Consider the following 26,850-nt stretch of genomic DNA (forward strand, 5'->3'; position numbering starts at 1 on the left):
CCTTATTCTATAAGCTTTGGACTATTTTTAAAATTTAAAAATTTTTTTTTACTTTTTACACTTTTTTGTTAAAAACTGAGATGCAAACACACGCACGAGCCAGGCCTGCACAGGGTCGGGGTCATCAATGTCGCTGTCTCCACCTGCACATCTGGTCACCCTGGAAGGTCGTCAGGGCAGTGAAACGCGTGAGCTGTCACCTCCTGTGATCACGGTGGCTTCTCTGGGGACGTCCTGAGGGACCTGCCTGACGCCGTATTGCAGTTGACGTTTTTTAACATGCAGAAGGACCGCACTCTAAAATAGTGATAAAAAGCGTGGCGCAGTAAGTACATAAACCAGTAACACAGTCGTCATGGTCAAGTATCACGTGCCGTGCACGGTCGCACGAGTGAGACCATCCCGCCAGCAGCGTAGTGGCTTTGTCTATCCCAGCATCCCCACAAACACGTGAGTCGTGTTGTCCTAGTGTCACTGGGCAATAGGAACTTTTTCACTGCCTCACAGTCTTTTGAGTGTAGTTGACTGAAATGTCACGCGGTGCGTAACTGTGCATGCGCATGCGCACACGTAGGCATATGTGTAATCCTCTGGACAGTATGTGCCTGGAGTCCACATTGCTCTCTGGCTATGACCCAGCACCGCGAGTGAGCTCCTTCCGTGTTACAGCCCGAGGGTCCCCTGGGGGTCACTGAGTCCTCGGGCTGGAGGTCGCCTGTGTCCTGGGCGGTGCCGGCCAACCCCTCACACGCTCTGCGGTTCGTACTCCCTGTACCACATGTTAAAAGTCCTTCCCCGCCTGGAGGTTGGAATAATCATATTTAATCCGCCCGTTATTTGCACTTGCTTCCGCGTGTGCCAGTAGATGATGCTTTTCTATTTGATAATCAAATCAAGTTCTCTTTCAAATTAAAATATTAAGTGAATTCATTTAAACAGCAAAGCAGAGTAAACGCCGATAGTACGTGTGGTGCAGTAACACTACGGACATCACCCCGCGGTGCTGGGGCTGCGGCAAGGTGGGGTCTCCACGCCTGGCGGGGGTGCGGAGGGAGGTGGGGGCTGCAGGATGCCGGAGGCCCCCACTCGGGAAGTGCTGGGTCGCAGGCCCTGGGACTTAGCTCACGCCCTGATTCGTTGAGTCTCTAATTTTAGACCCTGGACCAGAACGTGGTAGCTCCCTGGACATTTGTCACCGTGTTTGAAAACCCAGAATTAGACGCAGAGAAAACAGCAGTTAGAAATTACGTCCCGAGAGGTGGACGGGGCCTCCCTGGCGGGGTCGTTTGTTTTCCCCACAGAAATGGCTTAATTGTTCCCTTTGTCTTTGTTTTGCCTCCTTTCCGGAGATTCTTCTGCCATCTCTTGCTGGATAATACAGCCCCTGGTTGCCATGGCAACGTGCCATCTACTATATCCCAAAGAGCATTTGGTGGTTTTGTTTTATACTTTTATTTCCAGACCTGTATTATTGTGTCTTCTGAGTGCTCCTGGGGCTCTTCCGGGTGAGGTGGTCTCTGCTCCCCTTCCCACCCCGTGACACACACCGTGTGCATGGCCTGGGGACTCCAGGGAGGTTGGGGTCATCTGGCAGGAACAAGGCTCTCTGGCAGTCTTCGCCCGTGCTGTGTCTGGGAGGGCTCAGCTGCCTCTAGAACACGTGTCAGCAGGGCATTAAAGACCCACAGCGCCTGCGCTTTACGTGACAGGTGTGTCCGGGATATCACGCCAAAGCCCTGGTTGCGTTGCCTCCGTCCTGACCACCTCCACGCTTGGGGAGAGCCGTGATAAGGCTGCTGCTGCCAGCCTGGCTTAACTTGCCCACATTTAAGTAACCCTCACGGTGACCCCACAGAGCAGGTGGGGGGGGGTCATCTCCATTTGACAGGTGAGAAAATTAAGCCCTGGTGAGAAGGCAGGTAACTTGCCTGGGGCCACACAGCTGGCCGGAGCCGGTTTGGAGTCGGGGCCTCAGCAGCATTCTGGACAGAGAGGCCGCGGTGCCTTGTTTCTCTTGGTCACGGCTGTGCGTTTTCTTACAGTGTTTCGGCTTCAGTCGGGCGCGCTCAGGAAGCCACCAGCACACCAGGCCTCGGGTGCAAAGGGTGCCCGGCCCGTGTTACAGGAGGGGCGGCAGGAGGCTGCGTAGAGTGTCACCCGGCACGAAGCAGGGGGAGGTTAGAGAAAGACACAGCCAAGCAGAGGTTTCGGAGAAACACAGACCGGGGCTCGGATCCCGGCCGCCTGTCACACGTGTGGGTTTGCGTGACCACCGCCGTCTCGGCGTCTCTCCTGGTTTGTGAGACGCAGCTGGTGTCGGCACCTTCCTCTGGGCCCTTTGGAAGGTTCCACGTTTGTCCCTGTAGAAAGATGTAAAAGCCCCAGTGGGGCTTTTATAGGCAGGTGCTGGGGGCTGGAGCCACTGCTGGTGTAGTTGAGGCTGGCACACTCCTGGGCTAGGTGTCACCTGCACGGGGGGACAGAGGCCGCCGGCAGGCCCGCAGCAGGACTGAGTGGGCACAGTGACAGAGACGGTGGCTGAGCCGAAGGTGCCAGAGGGCCGGGCAGTGAGGAGTGTTGCTGCTGGGCGGGGCTTGGGCAGCGTTCCCGCTCCTGACTGTCGCGAACTCTGTGTCGGGGAACCGGCAGGCGCCCCCTTCGTGTACGCAAACCTCTGTGCGGCTCGCCTCGGGGCCCTTTGCGCCGGGCCCTGCGTGCGCGAGGCTGACGCATGCTGAGTAAGGGCGTCCTGCAGGAGCGGGTGCTCTCCCGCAGCCCGGACGTTTTGTTTTGCGCATCCAGAACAGGCTGCTGCCTCTCGGGGTCTGGCCTCCCGCCCCGAGGGTGCCCCCGGCTGACTATGGGAGGGGAAGCAGGACACTGTGTGCAGCTGAGTCCAGAGAACCTCCCTCCTCCACCCGTGCCCTCCAGGGCGGGCTATTTTCTGTCCTGGAGACAGAACGCGCTGCCACGCGGAGACGGCGCTCCCTCGGAAGCTGCTCTTCCGGCCGCAGGGCTGTGGGTTTGCTCCCGGACCCGAGTAAACAACAACTTTTGCTTCTATGGAAACGTTCTTTGGTGAATTTCAGACAAGAGGAAGGAGGAAGAGTCAGTTCTGATGCCAAGGACGGCAGCGTCTAGGGCGGACCGGCCCTGACCGTGGGCGGGTGCTGTGCTGGCGGCCTCTCCATCCCGCCTGCAGTGCCCGCCAGGGCTGTCGTCCCCGCTCTGCGCATGAGGCAGCTGGGCACAGAGAGGTCCAGCTGTGCTCCCAGCGTCCCACAGCGAGTGAGCGGCCAGACCGTGGGCTCCAGGGCTCTTGCTCGGGACCCCTGAGCCTTAACCACCTGATGCCCCTGCCTCGGGCTCTCTGTGGCAGCCAAGTTTAGGAAGCCGATGACATGCCACGGCTAAAGCCGGTTGCTGGTGAACGTCTGTGTTAATGAGGCAGTTAATGTCCGCAGGCACTGCGCGAGTCCTTTGCTTACCGACGTCCGCCACCTGAGGCTCTGTGCTGGGGCGGTGCGGGGCGTTGCACACGTCCCGCGTCGAGGAATGAGCACACCTGGCACAGGATGCCCCTAGCGCAGGGCCCGGCTGCAGCTAGCACTGAGGGTTGCTCTTGCCACAGTTACCGTGGCCGACCTGAGAAACCCTTGCAAATTTTGCCTTCTCCCCCAGGGTTAGTCCACGGTTGCCGTGATGGAAGGTACGTTGTAAGTTACTTACAGGAGAAGGTCGAGACGGCAGGAGAACAGGCCTGGTCTATCCCGCATCTATCAGATGCCCGTGTCCAGCTCTCGGGGTGCACGCCCCCAATTACGTTCTAGTTCACGTTTCCAGGTGCTAGGCTGGTAAGAGAGATGCAGAGACATGCTCACGGGTGCACACTGCACACATAAATCATTGCATGTAACACGACGTGCAAAGATAGACACATGGGCCAGCTACAGGAGCGGAGGGCAAGGGTGTTCCTGGTGGGGCAGGAGCCCGAGGCCCAAATCGGCGCTGCTCACCAGAGGTTGCGTCGTGCTGTGAGCCAGGGCCGGGGCGGGGACAGCGGGTGGAGAGAGAAGGCAGGAGGGCACCCAGGGCCTGGTGGTGGCGGCTCCCCTGATGCCTGCTGTGGCCCTGCCTGTAGCTCTCTGGTTATCCGGGTCTCAGCTCAGATGTCACCTCCCCCGGGGACCTTCCTGACCATCCCCCAGTGACACGGCTCATCCCATTCTCTTTCCTTCACACCCCGGCAGCCCGAAGGTGCCTTTCCCTCCTCCGCCCACCTCTGGTGCGTCCCCGCCATGTGCGCGTTGGGCTCCTGCCCTGCTGTTCCCCGATGGGTCCCAGGTGTCAGATGGTGGACACGGAGGCTTGGCCTTTCCTGAGGGGTCAGAGCGGGGCCATGTCTAAGGAAGACCTCTCTGCTGTTGTGGGGGGATCGACTTTGGCGGCGAGGTGGGAGGTGGGTGGCGCTGGTCTCGAGTGCTGCAGACCCAGGACCGGCGCGTCCTGTGGGCAGTGGGGGCGGGGTGCTCCGCACTGGGGGGCAGAATCTAGGAAGAAGGAAGTGGGGGGAGGTTATGTGTCCAAATTTGGGCAGGCGGGGTTGTCCGTGTCTCTGGGCCATCCAGGTCCCTGGCATTTGGGACAGTAGCCGTGAGAGCCATGCCATCTGGGGCCAAGGGCATTCGCGGCCAGTCGTGGGGTGTCGTGTGGTCCCGTATTCCCTTGATCATCAGCGTGTTTCCTGCTACAGTGTGTTCCTCTCACCTCACGTCACTTTCACGCAGGGAGCGGGAGGCGAGTGGTTTGTCGCTGACCACCAGGGACCAGAATGGACGTCTGTGTGTTCAGGTGAAGAAAGCCCCGTCAATGCCCTGGAAGCTGGTGGCCTCAAACTTTCTCTTAGAACACAGCCCAAGGGGGACAGGGAGACTCGAAATCTGCTTTCTTCGTTCTGGAAGCATCCAGGGCTCCAACTATTGGACCTGTGGAATAAATTTGGGATTTTATGTTGGGCATGCAGGGAGCCAAGTATTTTCGTTTGGATAAAACAGGACATGTTGGAGGAGGCCGAGAGCCCCTCACGTTGCTGCGGAGGGGGAGGGCGCTGAGCTCCCAGCTGCAAGGAGGGTCTCACGAGCCTGACCTGGGGACTGTAGCCCCTGGGTCCCCACTGGACTCAGAGTCAAGGGAATCTCTAATCGACGAAGGCGCCTCGTTAGCGAACAGCCTGCAGTGAGGAAGCACAAACGTTCCCCAGCACGCGCCAAGATGTACGAAGAGAGAGACCTCAGAAGGAGGAGTTCGGCTTCCTGATACGCAAAAGCACATTCATGTGCTCAGTCTTTAAAACTACCAGTGGGAAAATTTCCAAAGGGATTTTCAGAAAGAAGGTAAATGAGTCGACTCATAAAGAACTCATTTTGCCCAAGATAATTCTCCAACAAAATGCCGACAGCTGGGCATCTTCAGGAGGGAGAAATGCGTTTGTGGTAGGGACGGGGAGGCTCGGCTGCAGTGGGATTCCCATCTCGCAGTGGGCCCAGGGTTGCAAGACAGGCAATAAGGCCTGTGTTCGTTGACCTTTTGGGGTCACACATTCGATAATTGCATGGGCGAGCTCTAAGCATATTGCGTGTGCACACATCTCTGATTTTGGGAATTTCACCTTTTGTGGCCACCACCGTCTAGAGCCATCTGCATGTGCAGAGGACTTTGTGTGCATTGTGGCATTTAATTCTGGTGTGGCAGCCTCACAGCCTTCGTCCACTCTGCCTGTAAGAAAACGGGCTCTGAAGTGTTAGTAGCCAGGGGGTAGCTGAGTAAGGACGTGAACCTGAGCTGGCCAGCTCAGAGTCCCTCTCCTTAGCACCCGCACGGAAGCCGGCCTCACCACGCCCTGAAGCCCACCATGGACCGTCCTCTGGTTTGAATGGTCCTCCACTTAGGCCGTAGACTTTCCTTGAAGGGAGGACCTTACTTCTTGACCGCCTTATCCTCAGCGCCTGCCACAGTGCCTGGAAGAAAATAGGCTCTCAGCTAATAGCTGTTGAGCGGATGGGTGGTTGGGTGGATAGAGGCATGATTGTATGATGGGATAGAGGGGTGGCTGGATGGTTAGATGGATGGTACACGGATGGAAAGATGGTTGAATGGATGGATGGGTGTTGGGGTAGTTGCATAGTTACGTGGATGGCAAGGTGGATGGAGAGATGGTTGGATGATGCACAGATGGGAGGGTAAGTGGTTGGGGGGTTGTGTAGTTAATGGCTGAGCAGGTGGATGGGTGGATGGACAGGTGGTTGCGTAGTTAGGTGGATGACGAGGTGGATGGGGAGATAGATGGTTGGGGGGTTGTGTAGTTAATGGCTGAGCAGGTGGATGGGTGGATGGACAGGTGGTTGCGTAGTTAGGTGGATGACGAGGTGGATGGGGAGATAGATGCATGGATAGAGGGGAGGGCAAGTGGTTGGGGGGTTATGTAGTTAAATGGCTGGGTGGGTGGATGGATGTTCACAGTTCACCCCTCAGAGGTGAAGTCACAACCCCAGTGCTCCGTGACTGACATGGCCAGGCAGGAACATGACAGATGACAGTGTGTGCTCTTGCTGAAGAGGGCAGATGCCACGCAGGTCCTGCGAGGCGTCACGACAGGGACTGCCAGACCAGTGTGGGCCAGAATTTCTAAGAAAAACTGCAAATCTGACGTTTATGTGAAATATCCTACATTTAAATGTTGAGTGCCTACTCATGTTTTAAAAAGCAATGTGTGGACCCCATAAAACACATTCTTGGACCACATATGGCCCGGGCCACCCAGGTGCTCCTCTGACATGAAGTCACTTACGTACTTGTTTTGAGAACCTTGTTCTTGTGCGGAGGTTGAGGGGACTATTTTGCCTGTTGAGTTGATGTGGGGAAAACAAACGCAGCTAAACTGTCGGCAGCAGAATGACCCAGGCCCACGTCTGCCCATCCCCCGCGGAGCCCGTCCAGCTGTTCTCTTCCTCCAGCAGGGCCGGGGCGGGGCGGTGCTGGAGGGGCTTGTGTGCGACCCTCTCGGCTCCACCCTTGGTTGGAGGAGGCTTCTTGGCGCGAGGCTGAGAAGCGTGGGCTCTGCACAGAATGCCTCAGTCTCCACCCTGCTCTGCCACTTTCCAGCACACGACCACGGGGAAATTACCCTCCCGGCCTGCGCCTCACCCCCCTCCTCTGTAAAATGGGGGTTGTAGGGCGGCGCTGGAAGGAAATGGGACGTAGCGTACGGTGCCTGGAATCGTGCTGGCAGACGGGAAGCGCGGGAATAAGATGAATGAATGTGAGCTCCACGAGGACAGGGACCCCCTCCCTCTCTACAGCTTTGCGGAGACGCCCTTCGCAGACGCAAGGTCCGCCGCTGTGAGTGGCGGCTCCCTGTCTCTGGCGTGTCCGTGGAGTCGTGTCCTTGCCGCGGTCTCGGGACATTTCCTCACCCCCGGAGCAGCTTCTCACCCTCGGCCGGATCCGCAGTGCCTGGAACGGGGTCTGGGCGTGTGGACACGTCAGAATTTGGCAGTCACTGCTGCGCGGGTTGAGGGAACCGCGTGTGGGGCCCGTCCTCAGCGTCACCAGCACTGGCGTCACCACCGTTTTCACCTGGTCTTCACCATCGCCGGCGCCTTTCACCGTCTTCGTTGTCCTCTTCATCACCGTCTCCACCATCTCGCTCCTCATCATCACCATCTTCACCGGCGTCGTCTGCGTTTTTACCAGCGTCTTCAGTCATTTTCATCTTCCTCATTCTCTTCATCTTCATCATCTTCAGCGAGAACTTCATCAGCATTTTTATCATCATCATCACCGTCTTCACCTTCCCCACGGTGGACTCGTGTCCCCCGGCCTCGGCTTCCTCGGAGCCACTGTGGAGACCTCGGCCCTCCAGCCCCGACGTCTGGGGCTCCGCCTGTGAGGGGGGTGAAGCCCCCGCCCAAGCCGTTCAGGAGCCTGCTGCCGGGTCCCGCCCGGACGGGGCCACTGATGGTGGTGGGATGTCGTGGACCCTCAGGCCACCAGCCCCGCGCAGTGGCCGGGTCGGGCTGGGGCTGCCTGGCCTTGCTCACTGTGACCATCCTTGGACTTTAGGGTCCCAGGAACAGAGGCTTTTTGTGTTTACAAATTTACGTGATTTTTCTTTGCTTTTTGCTTAAGCAGATTCGTCTGCCTGACTCTCCCGGCCCTCCGGAGTGTCTAGTGTGTGCGGGGCTCCCAGTCTCTCTCCGCTGAGAAATCTTGCGTGAACTGGGGTGTGGTCTGCTCTGTGCGGGCACACCCTCCCGGCCCGGGACGTGGCACCACCCCCGCTTCTCCCCTGCGCTCGGGCCTGTGTGACTGTGAGCTGGCCCCAAGGTCAAGAGGAGTGCCAGGATGTTCTGGACACGGTCAGGGATTACTGCAGAAATACAAAGGGACGCGTGAGGCAGGGCTGAGCTCGGGCTCTGCAGGATGCGGGGTTTGGGGGGAAGATCAGCCTCAGCCCCACGGGGGGACTTGGCCGTCCCGCAGAGGCAGGGCCGGGGCAGGTGAGGCCAGCCCGGATGGGGAAACGCACTGGCTATAAACTATGCATCTCGCCTGTTCTGCTTTTAGATGAGGTAGCTAAGCAACAGAACACAGAGTTTCCAAATCAGGGAAAGTTTAATTGGCAAAGCCTAAGCCTCAGAGGACATGAATATGAAGCTCCATCTTTTTGGGTCGCAGTTACGGTGTTCAGAAGGGGAGAGCCAGTCTGGGTGTGGGGTGCGGGGCCGAATCCCGTCCCGCGCAGGGGAGAGGCTCCGGCTTCCTGCTCAGTATCCCTGGGAGTGACCTTGTTCCTTTTGGGTCCTGGGGGGAGGTTAGGGGCTGCCCGTTTTCCTTTGTTACTTGGGACTCTGGAGAAGATGGTATAGCGTGTTTGCTAAGAAAATGCAAAACGACGTCAGCCCCCATTCACTGCCAATCAAACATGATTCTCAACCCCGGGAGCAGGCGGCCTGGTCGGTTGGAGGTTGCCTGGCTGAAGGCGAGGACTGAGTGAGCCCCGGGAGTCCCTTGGCTTGGCGGTGCCTGTGACACGGGTGTGTGACACCAGCCTGCTCGGGCACTTGCAGGGACACTGCACCGCCCTGCTCTGGCCACGCTTAGCTGGAGAAGCAACTGCCCTGGATAGAATTCGCGTTCTGAGATAAGAAGGGCAGAACAGAGACTGGGCAGGAACCGGCAGTTTCTGCCACTGTAGGTGTTCAAACTGACTTCGTTAGACAGAATAAAGAGAAAGGAGGGGACGGATGAGCAGATGGACGAGTGAACACAGAGCACCCCATCTGTTAGGTAGCCTCGGTTTCTGAAGCAGCCTGGTCCGGGGGGTCCATGCAAAACCCCGTGGGCTTGGGCAGAGCTGCAGGGAATTTGTCAATGGCTCTGGGGCATGGAGAGCCACAGGAAGTGGGGAATGGGGACTCTGGGGCCCTGGGGTGACCTGGACAAACACTGTTACCCCATCCTCCACACCCCCGACATTTTAGTTCAACCACAGATGTTTCCGGAACAACCTCCATGTGCCACTCTGCACTGAACGTAGGATGGAGGGAGGAACAGAGCAGAGGCAGGCGCTGCCTTCTGGAAGCTTCCATTTTACCAGCAAATGTGGGTGGAGGGGAGGTCAAGTGATAACATGAGTGGTGAGTGCGGGACACGCAGCCTGAGCCTGGACGCAGGAGGGCTGTAGCATGACAGCACACACAGCTAGGACAGGTCCCACGTCCCACCTGTTGCTCCAGATGCCCCGCCCTGTGCTGGTGGGGTCAGGTGCGCCGAGGTAGCACTGAGGGAGTTCTGAGTCCGGGGGGTAAATGTGCTGTGTGGGTGGCAGCCTTGTCTTTTTGCAATCAAGGGCAGTTTTAAGTGGCATTCTGTTCCTGCTGGTTTTCCCCAGCCAGCCCTGCTGGGCACCCACCTATGCCCCAGCCCTGTGCCAGGCAAGGCCCTTCCTCCAGCTCCTGGGCTGGCATGGAGGAGGCCGTGAGCCCTGGGGAGGGATCGGCTGTTTGGGATTGCTAAGTCTGTGTGGGGCTGGCCCTGGAAGTCCAGGGAGGTAGGGAGGGATAAGGGGAGCCTGGTGGGGGAACAGCCCGGGCAGAAGCTCAGAGGCAGGAAGCGCAATGTCCGCGAGCAGAGGCTGAGCCTGCCGCCTGCAGTAGGTCCTTCAGGCTGCCTCAGTCTCTCCTCAAGGCTCAGCCCTGTGTGACTGATTAAAAAGCTGCTGAAAGAGGAAACCATAAACATGATTTGTTCATTCCTTAAATACTATTTTTGGCTAAATTGTGAAGATGTGCATTTATGTGGCCAACTTTTTTTGAGGTAGGAACGAGGACGTTGTTTTGAGGAAGGATCTACTATGGGCACAGAGCTCGCCTCCTGCACGTCCTAGTGTCGCTCTCTGGGGCGGAGGGAGCATCGGAAGACACTCGGAAGCATCCCAAGTGCTGGCTCCTTCCCGGGCGTTAAGTCCCGCCCCCCACGTGCCACACTTCTCTCTCCCACGCGAACTTGTCGGCAGCGTTTTTAGCAACTTGCCTTTACTGACTCTAAAGCCTTCAATGTAGTTTTCATAGAAATAACATTTGCATTTTATATCCGTATGAGATCATTTAATCAATGTGCATAAAGCTTAATTAAATTACCTAATTACAGAAACAAGTACACCTGGTACAAATAGTTTTGGGAACAAAAGCAGCGGGTTCTGGACAGATGTACAACTCGGCTGCTGGGAACAGAGCGTGTGGGGTCTGGCTGGGCAAGTCTGGAATCCGTGGGGCAGGCAGTGGGGACAGGCGGGGTCTTGGGCACAGCCCAGGCTGCGTCTACAGTGGGGTTTTCTGCTTCTCCAGGGACCCTCAGCTCGGCTCTAAGGCCTTTCCCCTGGTGGGACCAGGCCCACCCAGGGCACGCAGAACCACCTCCCTCACTTGCAGTTGGATGACTGTGGGCCTTAATCACATCCACAAAACGCCGTCACAGCAATCCCCTGGGTGGCTGTTTGGCTGCGTGGCTGAGGACTGCAGCTTTGCCAGGTTGGCAACTAAAACTGACCATCCCAGATTCAAGGTCAGCCAGAAGTGAATGTGCAGATCTAAGATTCCACGGCTGATCCCTGGAGAAGCCAGTATGCAAGCCCAGGCTGAGCTGGGGGCCCAGATTACCTCCGTGACATGAGTTTGCAGTTTCTATGTCCACGCTTACACCCTCGCGTCCCCTCCGGGGTCCGCCGGGCCAGCCTTCCCCACGAAGGCCGGTGAGGCGGTGCCCGGCACTTTTCCGCAGCCACGCTGACTCCATCGCCGGGTTGGCCGGTTTCTTTCCCCAGGCCCTAACTGGGCACTGAGGCTTCACCCTGCGTTTCGCTGTAACAAACATCCTCACACACGTCTGCGTGAGGCCCGTGTGGGTACCAGCGCCGCAGAGATCGGAGCCAGCGGGTCAGAGAGCGCGTGCATTCGTAAGTGTTCGTGGATCTGAACACCTCATCACCAGGGAAGCCCCCACATCAGCGAGCAACCCGGCTGACTGTCCTAGCGCGGTGGTGGAGGGGCTCTGTCTACGCTCCCGCCAACACTGTGGCTTCCCCAACTTTTGCCCTCTGCCCGTCGGCAGGTGGCACCATGACGTGCTATTTGGGGTCGTGGTTACTTACACCAGGCTCTGTGAGTGATGTTGGGCTTCGGACCCTACAAAACTACAACTGTCGTCCAGTTGCACAGCTTAGGGTCAGCTGGGTCCCACGTGCCCACGACCACACTCCCTGCAGCCAGGCCCCTGGTGACGCCTCTGCCCGTTTGGCTGTGCCAGCCTGAGTGCCCAGCACCATGCAAGCGGATAGGGATGTGGCAGTGACTAGGCAAAGTCCCTGCCCTCGGGGGTCTCAAGTCCCTAAATGGCCAGTTCGGTGCCTAGTCCAGGGGTTGCACGCACACTGCAGCCCTCACGCGGTGGCCGCTCTCTCGGCGTGGGAGCCTGGGGTCCTTCACAGCCCTGGGGGTGGCTGGTCCGTGGCTGCCCTGCTGCTGTGTCACAGCCAGGCTTTGGGCTCAGGTCTCTCGGTAAAAACCTAGTCGTCTTGCCTTGACGTTTCATGCATGCATTAGTTCATTCACTCATTCATTCATCAGTACTTACCGCGGTTCCCGGCCTGGCTCTAGGCTCTGAGCGCTGGCTGCCGCTGATAAGGCTCTCGCCATCAGGGTGATCGAAAGGCCCACGGTAGGGGCTGAGAATAAACATGTAAGTAGTAAATTCTGGTCACAAAGGCTGCAAAACACACAATGCCCTGGAGAACACCTGGCACAGAAGGGAGCTGGTCACTGCAGCCAGAGTCAGGGCAGGCGTCCTGGAGGAGGAAACATAAGGTGAGCTGTGGAAGCATCTGGGCTAACGGCCTTCCAGACCGAGGGGCAGCACGTACAGAAGCCCTGGGGTGGGAATGAGCCTGGTCCGTGCCGGGCTCTGAATGTCTGTGTCCCCCCAGACTTCACGTGTGAAGCCGAACGCTCAGTGTGACGGATGGCATTGGGAAGGGGCCTTTGGGAGGTGACAAGGTCATGAGGTGCAGCCCCCGGGAACGGAGAGGCCTGGAGAGCTGCCTCGCCCCTTCCACCTCGGGCCTCCAGAACTGTGAGAATGAATTTCCGTAGGTATTTTAGCAGCCTGCTGGGACTCAGCATGTCAGCAAGACACAAAGAGGACAAGGCAGGGAAGTGGGGACAGGCCAGGCAGGGGGTGTCACGGCTGGGCGGGGCCTGGCTGTCCAGCATCCTGGCGGGCTTTCTGCCAGTGCCCCATCCCCACCCACCCCGCCAGAACCTCCGTCCAGCAGTTCCCTGCCACGGGGAGGGGTGAGCGGTGTCTCCAGGGGACTGTCAGTGCTGGCGGGGGGACACAGGCCCTCACTGAGTGTGCTGGCCTGGGCCATCGCGGGGGCCGGTGACTCGGTTCTTGCTGGCTGGGACCGGAGGAGGTGGGCGTCTCCTGGCCCGGCCCTTGCGCACTCTCCCGCACGCTGCTGTCACTCCCATGGGGGCGCACCCTGTCTCTGCGTCCCACATGGGGCACTGTTGCTCTCAGGTGGGGCGGCTGCTCTCACCCCTCCCTCGTCCGCATGTGTGGTCGCGGCCGCTCGCCCTCCCTCCTCCGTCTTCGTTTCAAACACAGCATCTGACGGGGCTGGGTGTCTTGTGAGTAACCTGCACTTCACCTCGGCTGTGAGGAAAGAGAATTTGTGCCCTGGACAGGCAGCTGCCCACTTGGCCCCGACGCTGCCCTCCCGCTCCATCCCCAGTCACTGGTGGTTCCTGAGCACCTTTGAGAGTCCCCAAGTGGGGGAACTTTGGTGCCCCTTGGGGACTCATTTCCCCCAATGCAAAAGGGGCTCGTGTTCCTTCTCTGTCTTAGCACCTGGAAGAGGAGGCGGGAAGGGACCTGTTTGTGGAGGGTGAGTGGATGCTTCTCAGAGCAGCCCCAGAAGCCATCTGGAGAGACCTGTAGACAAGTGGCCGCCCAGTGGGCCTTAGAGGACCAGGATGGAGGTGTCTCCGCGCTTCAGCGGACTTGGGACACTCAGCCCCAGGGAGCTGATTGCAGCAAGATCCTCCGCTCCCCCAGAGGGCCCGGCTCCCAGTGCAGAGGGAGGAAGGACTCACCCGTAGTCCACAGGGGCTCACCTGTCTTTGGACGGGACAGCCCGGAGGTGCTCAGCGTGTGGTGGGCACACTGGAGCCTCCACACGCCTCTCCTTCAATTCTCACCATCAACTCAACAGCTGGGGCCGTGGCCACTCCCACCTGGAGGTGCAGAGAGGGACTGGCGGTGCCCAGGAAGTGGAGGACGAGAGTAAGGAGGGCTGGGAGGCCAACTCCAGGTGCCAGGGCCGTGTGCGCTGCCCTGCGGGGAGCCCAGGCTAGAGGGGAACCCGCCCCGCCGCAAGGCCGGGCCGGAAGGCCGAAGGGGCAAGGGCCCCCGGCAAAAAGCAACGGGGCCAAAACCGCTGTGTGCCCGTCACTGCTGGGCGCAGAAGGTGTGGGACGTGGGACACCTTCCCAGACGTCAAGGACCCCTCACAGCCAAGCCGGGAGGCTTCCCAGAGGGGGTGAAGTTGGCTGCCTGAGGGCATAGGAGTCAGGCCAGCTGTTCTCCGTGGCCTTTTGGAAACGTGGGGCGGATTCTCGGGTTGTCAGAGTGACGGGGGCTTCTGTGTTTTCGGGATGGTCCCAGGAGGCCAGGTGTCTTGCAGGTGAGGGGCACTTCCTAAGCAGCAAAGACTCACACCCAACCCCGTTCTACTTGACTTTTGAACATCCCTCCGACTCCCGTGAGGGTCCAAAGCCTGCCTATAATGACCTGAGCCTATAGCCCGAGTGCGTTTGGGACGAGCATGGGGGTGTTTTGGTGGAGTTTTGTCACAGGCTGAGTTTCCCAGAATGCAAATGCCTCGGAAATTGAGGGACGAGTGTGCGTTATTACCGAGAATTGTTTCATGTTTCAGGAAACAGCTTCCCCAGCAGCAGCGGCTCTCTGGGCACGTGCGTGGCCAGTCTGGCACCTCTGGGGCCATCTGCCTTTGCACTGATGTCGTCATGGTGATGTGTGTACACGCAGCTTTGCCGTGTTCACCACGCGACCTGCGTGGGCATGCGGTCATGTCTGAACGCAAATTGAAATACGTGTTATTTGATTAAAACTTAACTTCCTTTTCCCTCCTTTGTGTGGCAGATAGGGCGTTACGTTTTTTTAATCATGTGTGGGAGGCTAAGGGGACCTGCCGAGCAGGACACTTGCTGGGAAGGGGGCTGGTGCGAGGCTGAGAGCTTCTGAGCGGGGAGGCGGCAGCCTCTGCCCCGGGGCCCAGGTGAGGCTGGTGGCCTGGGTCAGGGCGGTGGCCACTCAGTGGAACCCAGTGGACTCGGAGATCCCAGGGTGGTGGGAGTGAGGAGCGAGTGGAACCAGGAGGCTGTATGGAGGCTGGTGGCTGCCTGGGTGGTGGCCAGAGCCAGCCTCTGAGCTGGGGACACTGGACGCTGAGCAAGTGGGGGGGGGGGCGCGGTGTGAGGAGGTCAGCTATGACTGTGTGATCTTGAGGTCCTGAGGTCACATCTCCCTGGTGTCCCTGGGGCGAGGGCTGGCAGCTGCTGTGGCGGGGCTGGCCCCACTGGGCCCTCGGCGCGCTGACTGCCTGCTTGTAGGGTGGTGGCCAGGACCGGGGCTGGTGTTTCCCGGGTGGACACATTCTGTCTCCTTTGCTCAATGCCTGTCCCTGGTCTTTCCATGGCCTTTTCCTGTGGTCCAGGCCTCATCCTACAGGCCACCCGCCTTCGACAGGTCCCCTCTCCTGCCTCACCCTGGGGGCCTGAGGCTAATGGTCTACGTGTTTGTCTCTGCCACCCCGACAGTGAGCGCACGTGGGCCCGTACCCCGCTCGGGGCCTGCCCGTCTGGCACGGGCATCTCGTTGAACGAGACGTCGCCTCGCCGGGGAATCCCGTCTCTAGGCGGAGGCCGCCAGCGTTCCTCAGTGACTCAAGCTGGGATGCAGGGCAGGACTGGTGTTCCCGGGAAGGAGCTTCCCAAAATAGTCCCGGCGTCCCCGTGGGTGTGGAGCTGCCTCTTCTCCAGCTGCAGCTTCTCTCTCCAGGAAGCTTTCTGCCTCGTTTGGAAGGAATCTCTTCTCAGCTCCTGCTCGACACTGACGTGACTTTAGACGTTGATTTAATAACCTCTGGTGTGACGTCGGGACCGGCAGGAGATGGAGATGGGGGATGTGCGTTTAGTGGGACAGTCTGGATGGCCGGGGAGCTGCAAAGACCCCTCCCCTGACCCTGTGTCCTTTCCTGAGCCAGACCAGCTGTTCCTCCCACTCCTGGAAATGACCTGCAGCCCTGCCGCTGTGGCCAGCTGCGGGGACGGCAGGCAGCTGAGCAGCGCGTGCAGGGACGGTTTGGAAACTGCATCTTCTAAGGCGTAGTCACGTGCTGAGCTTGGTGCTTCCGTGCTGTCCACTGGGATCTTCACGACAACTCGAGATGGGCACTGGCATCACTACCCGCCAGGAACGGGTGTCTGCGGGGATCTCCTCTCCTGCCTGTTGCTCAGGAGAAAAAACCGGAGATCCGAGGGAGTGACCTGCCCGTGCCCACGGCGAGGCAGTGGCAGGCCAGGGCCGATGTTCTTGAGTGACTTACGCTGAAACGGCCACTCGCTCCTCTGCGACGATGGCCTTGCTACCCAAGTGCCTGTCTAGACAGGGCAGGGTTTCAGCTTGGGGCCCACCCTCGGGAAGCTGTGAGTCTCGGAAAAGAGCCAGGAATGCCCCACGGCCGCTGTGCCCGTGTCTGGTTTTGCCAGGAACGTCTTTCACCCAATCTCGGAGGGATCTCAAAACCCACCCACACTGGGGCTTCACCAAAATCACCGCCCTCTTCCCCGCGCTTCAGGCTCTCGTTTCAGAGGCTTGGTCCAAGCTGGCTACCCTCAGCCCACCCCAAAAACAGGTCCCCAGATATGCAAGCAACATTCTGTTTGCAAGCAACAAAATAGCTCAACCCAAAGGGCCACAAGCAAAACCGAAAATGTGTTTGTTGATGTGACGGAAATGCAGGGGAGGGGCAGCTGCAGGTCCAGCTAGATCCGGGCTGAACCCGTGTCGCCGGGACTCAGGTTCTGTCCTTGCTCCACCTGCCCTCGCGTGTCGGCTTCCATCCCCGCTTGCCTCCCGGGGGCTCTGCTTTCACGACTGCAATTAGCCCCTGTCACCTGGCTGGCAGGTAGCCGAGCTGGGGCTTGAATTCACTGTGCCGGTGCTGTGGGCTGCAGCGCTGATCCCAAAGGAACAGAATTCCAACAGCCTTCTGCAGACCTGCCACACACGCCGCGCACCTGCGACGTTGCTTCTGGAGCCCAGTCCGGGCATCCTGACCACCCGGGGTGCCGGTCCCCTCAGCTCCACCTCCCGGCGTTGTCCTGCATCTGCCTTTCTCTCCACCGCTCTTCACCCCTCCCTGTGTCTCCTCTGCTGCGTGCAGGTGACCACGGCAGATCTGTCACGTGGAGAGGGAAGTCCCCATGGGGTTACTCGCTCGGCTGTTGTTCGTGTCCCGAGAGCCCCCAAGGCCCCCACGATGACTCACATGCTCTTTCCCGGGCGTGCAGTGCTCAACGCCTTCTATGCCTTTTAAGTCCCCGGGCCCGTTCTGCCCCTTCCCGGTCCAGCCCAGCCCGATCCTCGTCTCCCCCCCCCACCCCTCTTGGTGCACGGGCGGGGCCGGGCGGGGCGACGGGCAGATGCTCCTCTCCGTCCCCAGCGTTTCTTTTCTTGGTGTCGCTCCCACACCCACGCGGTGCTGTAATTAACCGCCGCGCTCGGGCTTCCCAGCGGGAGAGTCGGAAATAGACGGCGGCTTCCCCGGCTCGGCAGCGCCAGCACGTCGCTGGCGGCGCCGCTGGTGAATCAGGAGATGGGAGCGGCTGCGGAGGGTGGGAGAGTCGGGGACGCCCGCGGGGGTTCCGGACCCCGCCCCGCCCCACCCTGTGGCTTCCTCAGTTCCCAAAGCCCAGCTCTGCGGGGGCTGTTTCCAGACGGTCCTCTGAGAGCACCTTGCTCGTGAGGCGGCGCGCAGGAGGCGCTGGCGGGGCCCCTCCCCTGCGCACGCGCCGTAGTACGGGAAGGGACCAGCATCCACTCATTTGTTCCCCTAGTCACACGACTGCTGTTTGCCTGTGCTGGGCCCTGGGGGGTCCACGTGGCACAGGCGACGCACCTGGTGTCCACCGGCGTCCACTGTCACGGGGACTAGTGCGGAGGTGCTTCTTAACCCCTCTGCCCTTTTCCTAGCCCCGGTTCTGCCCACAAATGTCCAGGTCCACCCTGGCCTGAGCAGCCACACGTGTCAGCTGCGGGGTGCGGGCAGCAGCTCACGACTCGTGCCCCTGCCTGGGGCCTCGCTCTCCGGGCGGGAGGATGCTTCCTGGCCTCGCCCCAGTCCACGCCAGCTGGCGTTCCTCAGTCCCCGCTGCCTCTGGAACCAGCTGTGGGGGCTGATTCCAGCCCCGGTAGCTCCTGGTCACTTTCGCCTCCCAGCCTGGAGGGCCTCATCTGTGAAACGGGCGTAGTAATTGTCTGCCCCTGACATCAAAATCGCCGTGCTCTGCCCTTTGGAAGCTCCTGCTCTGCATGAAGGGTTGGGCTGAGCTTCAGGTAGCAGGTGGACAAAATAGGATCTTTTATTTATGTACTATTTAGGGTAATAGGTAGTCGTTTAGAATTTGCAGTGTCTTTGTTGTAGAGCCAGTATCTTCCCCAAGTCTGGAACATTTCATGGCCCTACAGCCACTCACAGGCCAGCAGTTAGGGAGCCGAGCAGGGATCCGACACAGTCTGTGTCTCCTAGTAGCCTAGGGCTTGTCTCTGTCCTTGCCTGGACAGTGCTCCAGAAGAGTCCAGAGAGTGTTTCCGCATGTAAATCCATCCTGGCACACTTGCGCCCCGTCTCGCCCCCGTCGCCTTCAAACCCTTCAGTGCCCTCCTGGGTCTCCAGGGATAAATCCAGACCCCTCAGCAGGGATGCCAGGCTGCGTGGGTCCCTCCCCTGCTCAGCTCTCCAACCTCCGCATACTGGCCCCTCTGTGCAATCTGAGTGTCGTCACTGGAGTATCCTGTCCTACCTCGGGACCTTTGCACATGCCTCCCTCTGCCTTGGTGGCCCCCACTCATCCTCCAGGTCTCCACTCAAGGTCTTCTCAAAGGGCTGTCCCTGTCCAGGTCAGCCCACCTACCTGGACAGGAGATGGTCTGGATTGGAACTCTGGCCTGGCCTTGCTGGATTTGTGGGGCCACCCTAGAGCCTGCTCGGCCTCCTTCCTGGTGATCGGATGTCGTCTTGCTCAGTCAACCCCCTCTGCTGGTCAGAGCCACTCAGGGAGGGGCTGGGAGCCCACAGTGCCGTCTGGGGCTCAGGACCCTACTGGCCTGGGTACGCTTTTGCTCTGCTCACAGCCTCGAACCTAGGGGGCAGAGGTGCCTGGGGACCAGCCATGGCCTTACCACATGGTGACATTGGAGGAGAAGCCTGCAGCCAGACTCACCTGCAGGGAGTGGAAGGGCCGCCAGTCCGTGCGTTCCTAAAAAGTCTGAGTTGGATGAAATGCCTCTTTGGGAACGTGGTCTGTGACCAGCTGACAACTCACGGGTTGGGTTTTCCTGAGAAATTAACTGTATCCCAAGCAAGCATTGTCACAAACACTTCTGGTTATTGTCTCATTCGATTCTCGCAACTCTGCGAGGGTCTATGTTAGTTCTCAATTAGACGAGAAAGACAGGGCCCAGCAAAAACACTCAGCCTTGCTGGGGCCATGCCGACAGATGTGGCCTCCAAAGGGAGGTTTGCGGTCCTTTTCAGCTGCCCCTCTGGGTGCCCCCAGTGGCCCGCTGGCCGTCACCAGGAGCCTACCACGTGGCCCCTGGGCCGAGCTCTGCCTGTGCCTGAGTGCGTGTGTCTGATGGACACTGAGGGTGGACCCGGCAGAGCCCAGGGCTGGGCAGGAAGTCAGCGCGTGAGTGATGCAGGTGAGGGGAGAATTATGAGAGGCGGGGTGTGCGGAGTGAAGGGTTTGGTTTAGTTTAATCTGCATAGAGTGTGGTGCAGCCCGAGACCCTAAGCCGCTGGTCGGGGCAGAGGAGGAAGGATTGGTTCTCAGGCCAAGGGGGCAGAGGCAGGAACAAGGAGGTGAGAGCGTCCCCAGGACAGCCCCACCCACCCTCCTCCTACCTCCCTCAGCTCTTACCCGGGGAGTCCTGGTGGCCTCTGTGTACTTCCCACGAACCACCCTCGGCCAGAGGAGCCGTACAGAGGAAGTGCCACGTCACGGGTAGAGGGTCACGGGCCCACACTAGGCCCGAGGGTGTCCATTTCTGTTGCCCTAAAAGTGCCCGTGCCTCCCCCTCCCCCTTCCCCATCCTGTCCTCTGAGCCCTTCCATGGCCAGGATTGGGGGCCGTGGGGTTGTGTGTGTCACTGCTTCTCCGTGACAGCCTGTCATCATTCAGACCCTGCGGGTGGCGGCTCTCTCGCTCTTCCTGTGTCACAGAGGCTCAGACACACAGAGGAGCAAGCTAGTCCCCAGGGGCCCGCTCTGAAGGGGAGACCCCTCGGGGCTCAAACTCAGGTCTCCCAACACCGGCGTTAATCCACCCTCCCAGTTTTTTGAACCTGCAAAGGGGAGGATGTTGGTGTGTTTTAAATGCCTCTGTACAATTCCACAGACGTCATTTGTTGAGAACCTAATGATGGCAATCAGGATAACGCAGTAATGATCACGACAAAGGCAGACTTGCTGTGCAGTCGTGATGGATCTGGCCCGGAGCGGAATTTGTTTTCAGGAATGATCTCATTTCATGCGCACAGCACCCCTGGGAGGAAACTAATGTCGTGGGCTTGATAGAGAAGGGTCCGTGGCTCACCCAAAGCCACGAGGGTGGTCAGTGCTGGAGCTGGGACGTGAACTTGGCTGACACCCACTGCTGTGGAGTCCTAGAAAAGCCCTGTGGGTGGCTGCATTGCGGTCGGGTGCCTGGGTGGCCGGGCCTCCGTGCCGCAGGGACGGCAGAGGGACCCGAGGGAGAGGCGAGGTCTGACAGGCGCAGGTCCCAGATCCCGGCTGCTGTGCCGAGCCTCCTGTGGTCTCTGTGGCTCTGGACGTGGAGGTGGGATGTGGCATGTGGGACGGCGGAAGGCAGAGTGAGGACACTCAGGTGGGAAGGAGCAGTGGGGCCACGCAGAGAAGAAAGCCCAACTGGGGTCGTTTCTCTGAAGAACAGAGAAGTGTGAATTGAAGGCATGAAACACGACATCTAGAAAGGTTTTGAAAATACAGACCGAATGCCCTTTACTTACAGCCATCCTTCAACCGATAATGATGATTTCTTGAGAAATTTTACCTTCCAAGCAAACGTGGTTGTAAAACTCCTCTGTGCGTCGTCTCGTTCAATGCCCGCAACTCCGTGAAGCTCTGTCGTTCAGTCTTCACCTCAGGTGAGAGGACGAGGCTCAGAGAAGCTAACCTGCCCAGGGACACACAGCGAGGAAGTGACACGTCTCAAACTTGAGTCTCAGACTTTCGTCCTGCTACTCCCAAAGCCCGTCCCCTGCTGCGGCCCCACCACCGTCCTGGGCCAGGACCCTCCGAACCCTGGACGGTCCTTGGGCCACTGTTCTACGAGCAGGCCGGGGGGGAGCCTCGCCTTCCTGAGGAAGGGCCCGGAAAGTGCAGCTGCTCAGACACAGCAGAGCTGACCACGTCGTCCCCTGCTCAGGAACCTCCCCTGGCTCCCCAGCACCGCAGCGCAGAGTGGAGCAGGATGGGGTCCAGTCAGGCAGCGCGTCTTCCACGGCCCTGCAGGGTTTAACTCCCGCGCATCGTCCCAGCGCTGTTCCTGTTGCTCCTGCCTCCGTCCCCGCATCCCCTCTACTCACCTGACAACTCCGATTTCCTCACAATTTTCTTCTTTCACCTGGTTCCTTCTCCAAGGCCGTTGCACACACCGTTCCCCCATGTGGATTCTGGACAGTTCCGTCAAAGTTTCCTCTTCCATGATGCCTTCCTTGGTTACCCCTCCCTCCATATTCAAGCCCAGTGTGTGAGCAGTTAAGAGAAACCGTGCTGGAGAGGTGTGAGCTTCCCACGGCAGGCTCCTTTTCTCCATTCAGGTCTCAGCAGAAATGCATCCGTCGCAGGTTCTGAGTGTGTCTGTCCCTGCCTGGTCACTCATCCATCTGGACCCCGGTTCCATTTCCTCCAAGGCGTTGGCCACTCTCTGAAATGGTTTGTTTGTTCATCTGCCTTTCCTCTAGACTGTGAGCTTCCCAAGGGCAGGGAAGCCTTACCTTGTTCAGTACTGTGTCCTGGGGGTTTGGGGCAGTGCCTGGTGCATAGCAAATGTCCCATAGTCATTTACCAGGTGATGGGAGAAGTGGCAGTGGAGTGTTCTGACCAGGCTGCAGGGGCAACGTTTAGTGAGCTAGGCTTTGCACACATGGCTTAGGCAGACTCGGGGGGCATCACCCCTGGATTCCAGCTGGGAGCTGTCAGGGGGTAGGGTCAAGTCTCCCCAGACTTGGAGACAAGATGTGGAAACAACCGCCAACGCGCGGTGCCAGAAGACAAAGCTCGGGGAGCCGGCAGTGGCTGCCTGTTTGGCTGTGGAGGAGGAGAGCGGAGCAGGGTCCGCCCTGGGCTTTGTGCTGGGACAGGATCATAAATGGAGACAAAGACATCCAGAGACAGCATCCTCGCGGGAGCAGAGTGCTGTGCCCCCAACTCTGGGCATCCAAACACCAGGCCCCGTTTGAATGCCCTGTGGTGGCTACAGAATCCGGAAGTGGGAAGGCTTCTGGCTCTGACCCAGGGACAACATTATTTTAGTTACAAAAGTAATTGGAGCTTAGCGTTAATTTTGGCTAATTATGCCTCCCTCTCCTTACAAGGCTTTTATGATTTTTGGTGGTGGTGGTTTTATTTTTTATTTTTATTTTCTGGCTGTGTCCTCCAATTCCCTCGATGAGAGACAATTTGAAAAAGAAATAATAATTTGTCTTCGTTTCGCGCGCTGGGTCTGGGCTGGCGGCGGGCGGGAGTGTGCGCGAGGGCGGGTGGGCTGCGCTCCCGCAGCGGCACTGGCTGGAGGAGACTCCGTTTTTATTCAGAGCTTGAGCGGAGCTGCGCTCACTGACGAGAGGCGGGAACTCCTCAGTCCCACGTCCTTAGACACGCCTCCCAGCGGGCTGGCGAGGACACTCCGTTCAGCAGGCAGAGCCTGAGGGACAGCTGTGCTCCCAGGGCGGGGGTCTCCTGTGTGGCCACGGGAGCAAGCGCTGGGAGGCACGGACCTCCTGGACCAGAAGCCTGAAGACAGGCGGTGCAGCTCTCCCTAAGCCGGTGGGCAGGAAAAAGAATTTCCCAAATGGATCTCCGCACTGCTTAAATAGGCTGCCCGGGTGCACAGTCCAGACCAGGCAAGGTGTGGGCGACAGATCGGAAAAATGAAGACTTGCACTTGTGGAACTGGAGCGAGGACCACACTAGTGCTAGCTCTGTGACAGGGTGGCGGCCACGCCCACCTGGGAGTCCGACTGGATCTTGCCGGCAAGAGGCAGCCAGCAAAGGTTCACTCTCTCTCCTCCCATTTTTTGGGAGGCGATTTTTAGGGAGCGTGCCAGCCACCTCTCACCCTTGCAGTCCCTGGGTGGAACTTGCAGGCAGCCACCATGGTGCAAAATGTAATTCTAGTGTTTTTCCGCAGACGGCTGAGCCAAAGACCAGCTGTGGAGGAGCTGGAGAGAAGAAATATCTTGAAACGTAAGTAGCTGGCGATTCCTCAAGAGGTTTTCCCGGCACGTGTGCTGAGGCTGTTGCATGAGTCTGAGTTCTTATAAGCCAGTTCATCTTTGCAGACTAAATGCTCCCTGCTCCCCCTAAATCTGAGCAGCTGAGGAATTCCGAAAGCAAGCCCCTAAAGGAAAGTGCATACATCTCTTTAAAATTCAAAATTAAAGCTCTCCTCCTAGCATAAAGATGCTCCTATCGTCGGGTCTTTTGGTCAGTCCTGTAGATCGAAGGGAAATGAATCATTACTATTTTGCATGCTGGGTTTCAAGCAGATTTTCCTGGCGGTTTTGGAGGGGGCTCCTAATGACCACAGGGGTCATGGTAAGGTGTGGATGGTGGTGTCATAAATCCTGCCAGAGCAGGACATGCCCCTTGACGGTTACACTTAGGAGGGGTGAGCAGTCAGTTCACAGTAACAGGGGAGCCACAGGAAACTTGACTGCGGCTCAGAACTTGGAGATTCCAGGACCTACTGTCCCTCTAGGCCTGGCAGCCCCTTGAGTTCCCCCAGTTGGCTGTACAGTTGTAGTATATGCTGGATGCCGGTGTTCATGAATAATTTCCTTGGTGTAGAGAATAATATTCCATTTCATTGAAGTCACTTCAAAAGTGTTTCTCAGTTATCTTGTCAGTTTTAGTTTTTAATTTTTTTTTTTAACCTAAACTATCTTCTAACTATCTGGATTTTAAAGTATGTTCTCCCCGCCCCTTTATGTGATGAACACTGTGGACATTCTTTGAGTTTGGTTTACCTGTGAACACGTTTTTGCTGAGTTAGAGCAGTTCCGAGTCAGAAATCAGACCATGGAGCCCCTGTCGGCCGGGGTCCTGGGCTCCGACTGATTCCTCTCTCCCCCCTTTGCCTCTGTGCCTTCATTAGCTGCCTACAACAATCCCCTCCTTTATAGATTGTTGAAAATATTTAACCCTTAGATTAAAAATTCTTCATTTTGTTTTTTCAACTTAAGGCACGTTGACTACTAGTCTATATTATGTTGACTAGGCCATGCTAACATAAAGGGGGGTTTGAAGACAGGCTTTTCATCAATAACATGCTTAATGAAGTAGGCAGACAGAAAAGCCAAGCTGTTTCAGTTACCAAATATTTGAATTTTTTTAAAAATTAAGTCCTTTATAAAGCTTACAATTCATAGATGCCACTAAAAGTAGCAGTCCAGACATGAGCCAGGCAAGTTCAAGCCTTGGGAAGTGCCACGTGCGAGCGTGCTGTCTGCGGCAGGGAGGGGGACCACAGTCCCGGAGCCACCCTGCTTTCAGTAGTAGCCTCTGCCCTCCTGTCGTGGGCAGCCAAGTCCTTCTATCGGCAAGTGCTTCTAACTGTGTTTTTCTTTGCAAATAAATGTAAAAGCCTTAAAAATAGAACTGTCTTTGGTGGCTAGAGAGCTAGTAAGTGGGTAGCAGGAACTTATTGCACTTACCTTCAGTGCGCAAAAGGGAAAATGGATTTCCTCTGCGGTGGCCGTGGCAATCCCGCCACAAACACTGCAGTCACCAGGGAACGGTGCACAGGTTTGTCCTTAGCTTTGAAGCCTTCCTCAATGTCTTGAGTGGGAGGACCTGAGAATGTCACTACTAAGTTTGTGGGGTGGGTGTTTGGTGTGTTTTCCTTTGTTCTGTGGGGATGACAATAGGGTGACCTTAGCTCAGGATAGAGCATCATAGTCATAGGCCCTAGACACACAGCACTTCACCCGTGCTGTATTGCATTCCCTGCTTGTGGGCAGTTCTTGGTATATCATCGCTTGGTGTTTGCTTCCCTTCAAGTGATGAGCTCAGGACCAATTGCAGGAATATCTGAGGAGCACTCAGAGCTCTGCCTGAGTATACGTGAATATCAGAGCAAAAGACATGGTAGCCCCTTTCTATATGATGATGATGGTAATTGGCCAAGTCTGTGCCATACATTACAGTCAGTGTCTGGTGTATATTCCTTCATTTAATTATCGTGATACATGTGTGAGGTTTGTACTGCTCTCCCCATTTCACTAGTGAAGAAGCTAAGCCTCAGAAATGTAATATGACTTTAACAAATGAACATTGGCAAGAGGATAGAGCTAGAGTTTGACCCCAGGTTTGCCTAACTCCACTGCCCATGTTCGACCATTGCATTAAAAGCAATAATACATTTCTGAATATTCATGGAAGACTCATGTGTAACTGTCCAAGCTGCTGGAGCTATTTCTAGAAAATATTGGTGTAAAGGTCCTGATTATGGATCCCTTGTTTTGTGTAAGGCACAGAGTTTTCTGGGTCTGGAAATGAGAGATCCATAAACACATCACTGGGGGAGCTCAGACGATTGAGGCTTACAGGCTTAGGCTGTCAAGATGGACTTCTTGGAGGAGGTGTGCTGTAGGGCACCCCGCACAGAGAAGCACTCTGACAGGCACTTTCAAAGATCCTCTTTCCAAAGACCCTGCTGTGCTTACATGACCTCGGTAGCAATGATGGTGCTTTTCACAATTAAAACACAAAGATCTGATTTTGCTTTAGTCTTTTCACATGGAGGCTCCACTTGGGATTTGTTCCTGGCCTATTTTAAGAAATCTGAAGAATTTTATCACTTAAATCCCTCACGGCTGGCCTTATATATGATACTTTTACAATTTTTTTTTTCTAATTGTATCATCGACGTTCTGATTATAGCTTAAAAGTATGGCTTCTTCTGATTTATCACTTGGATAAAGAATGAAGCACATAACAGGGTTTCATTTCCTTTTCTGCAACACCCTAATCCAAGATGACTCCTTTAAAAAAAAAAAAACTACCGAAAAGTGCAGTGGCTATTAAACACTGATATACGCATTCCCTCAAATGCACAAATGTTGGAAATGCATCTTTTAAATAACATAATTTCACATTATCTGCCTTTAACTGCAAGTAGCAGAATTTCCCTTCCCAAAACCTGGTGGTGTTTCTAGTAGTGCTGATTGTTCAGATCTCTTTCCTAGCAGTGGAGCTCTGTTCAGGTTGGGGACCTGAGGCTTTATTTAACAATGGAGAGCACCAGAAATAGGACAGCCACTATCTTGTATCCCAGGGCAAGGCTGACTATACATTTACTTACATTTTTACTATATCTCAGCACTCTGTTCTATTTTTAGCTTCAAAGTGTAGGTGTGAGCACAGCTTGAATGTTAATAGTCACAACTCGCTAAGCAAAGCCCGTTTCAGTGAGCGACTTGGGCTCCTTTAAAGGCACTGTCATATAAAAGTTCACACTCCAGCAATGGAGAATCAGCTGGATTCACAGATATGTTCAGATTTGAAATATACCCTGAAAATATAAATCCTAGGCAAGCATGTGTTGCCCGGAACCTGAAAAAGGTTTTCCATTTCTTATGTTGGTTAGCTAAAAGGTATGCACACCTGTTAAATGGAAAAAC

General features: G+C 57.0%; 1 protein-coding gene across 1 annotated transcript in view; it reads left to right on the plus strand.

Annotated features, from left to right (window-relative positions):
• PHACTR3 (phosphatase and actin regulator 3) overlaps window positions 1-26,850 on the plus strand; it is a 199,233-nt gene that overhangs the window by 164,493 nt on the left and 7,890 nt on the right. Inside the window, exons 9-10 of the mRNA XM_012656471.1 lie at window positions 22,967-22,993; window positions 23,358-23,413. Coding sequence (XP_012511925.1) covers window positions 22,967-22,993; window positions 23,358-23,413 — 83 coding nt within the window. The remainder of the gene's footprint in view (window positions 1-22,966; window positions 22,994-23,357; window positions 23,414-26,850) is intronic.

Source organism: Propithecus coquereli, unplaced genomic scaffold (assembly GCF_000956105.1).
Source record: "Propithecus coquereli isolate 6110/MARCELLA unplaced genomic scaffold, Pcoq_1.0 Scaffold503, whole genome shotgun sequence".
NCBI classification, from domain to species: domain Eukaryota; kingdom Metazoa; phylum Chordata; class Mammalia; order Primates; family Indriidae; genus Propithecus; species Propithecus coquereli.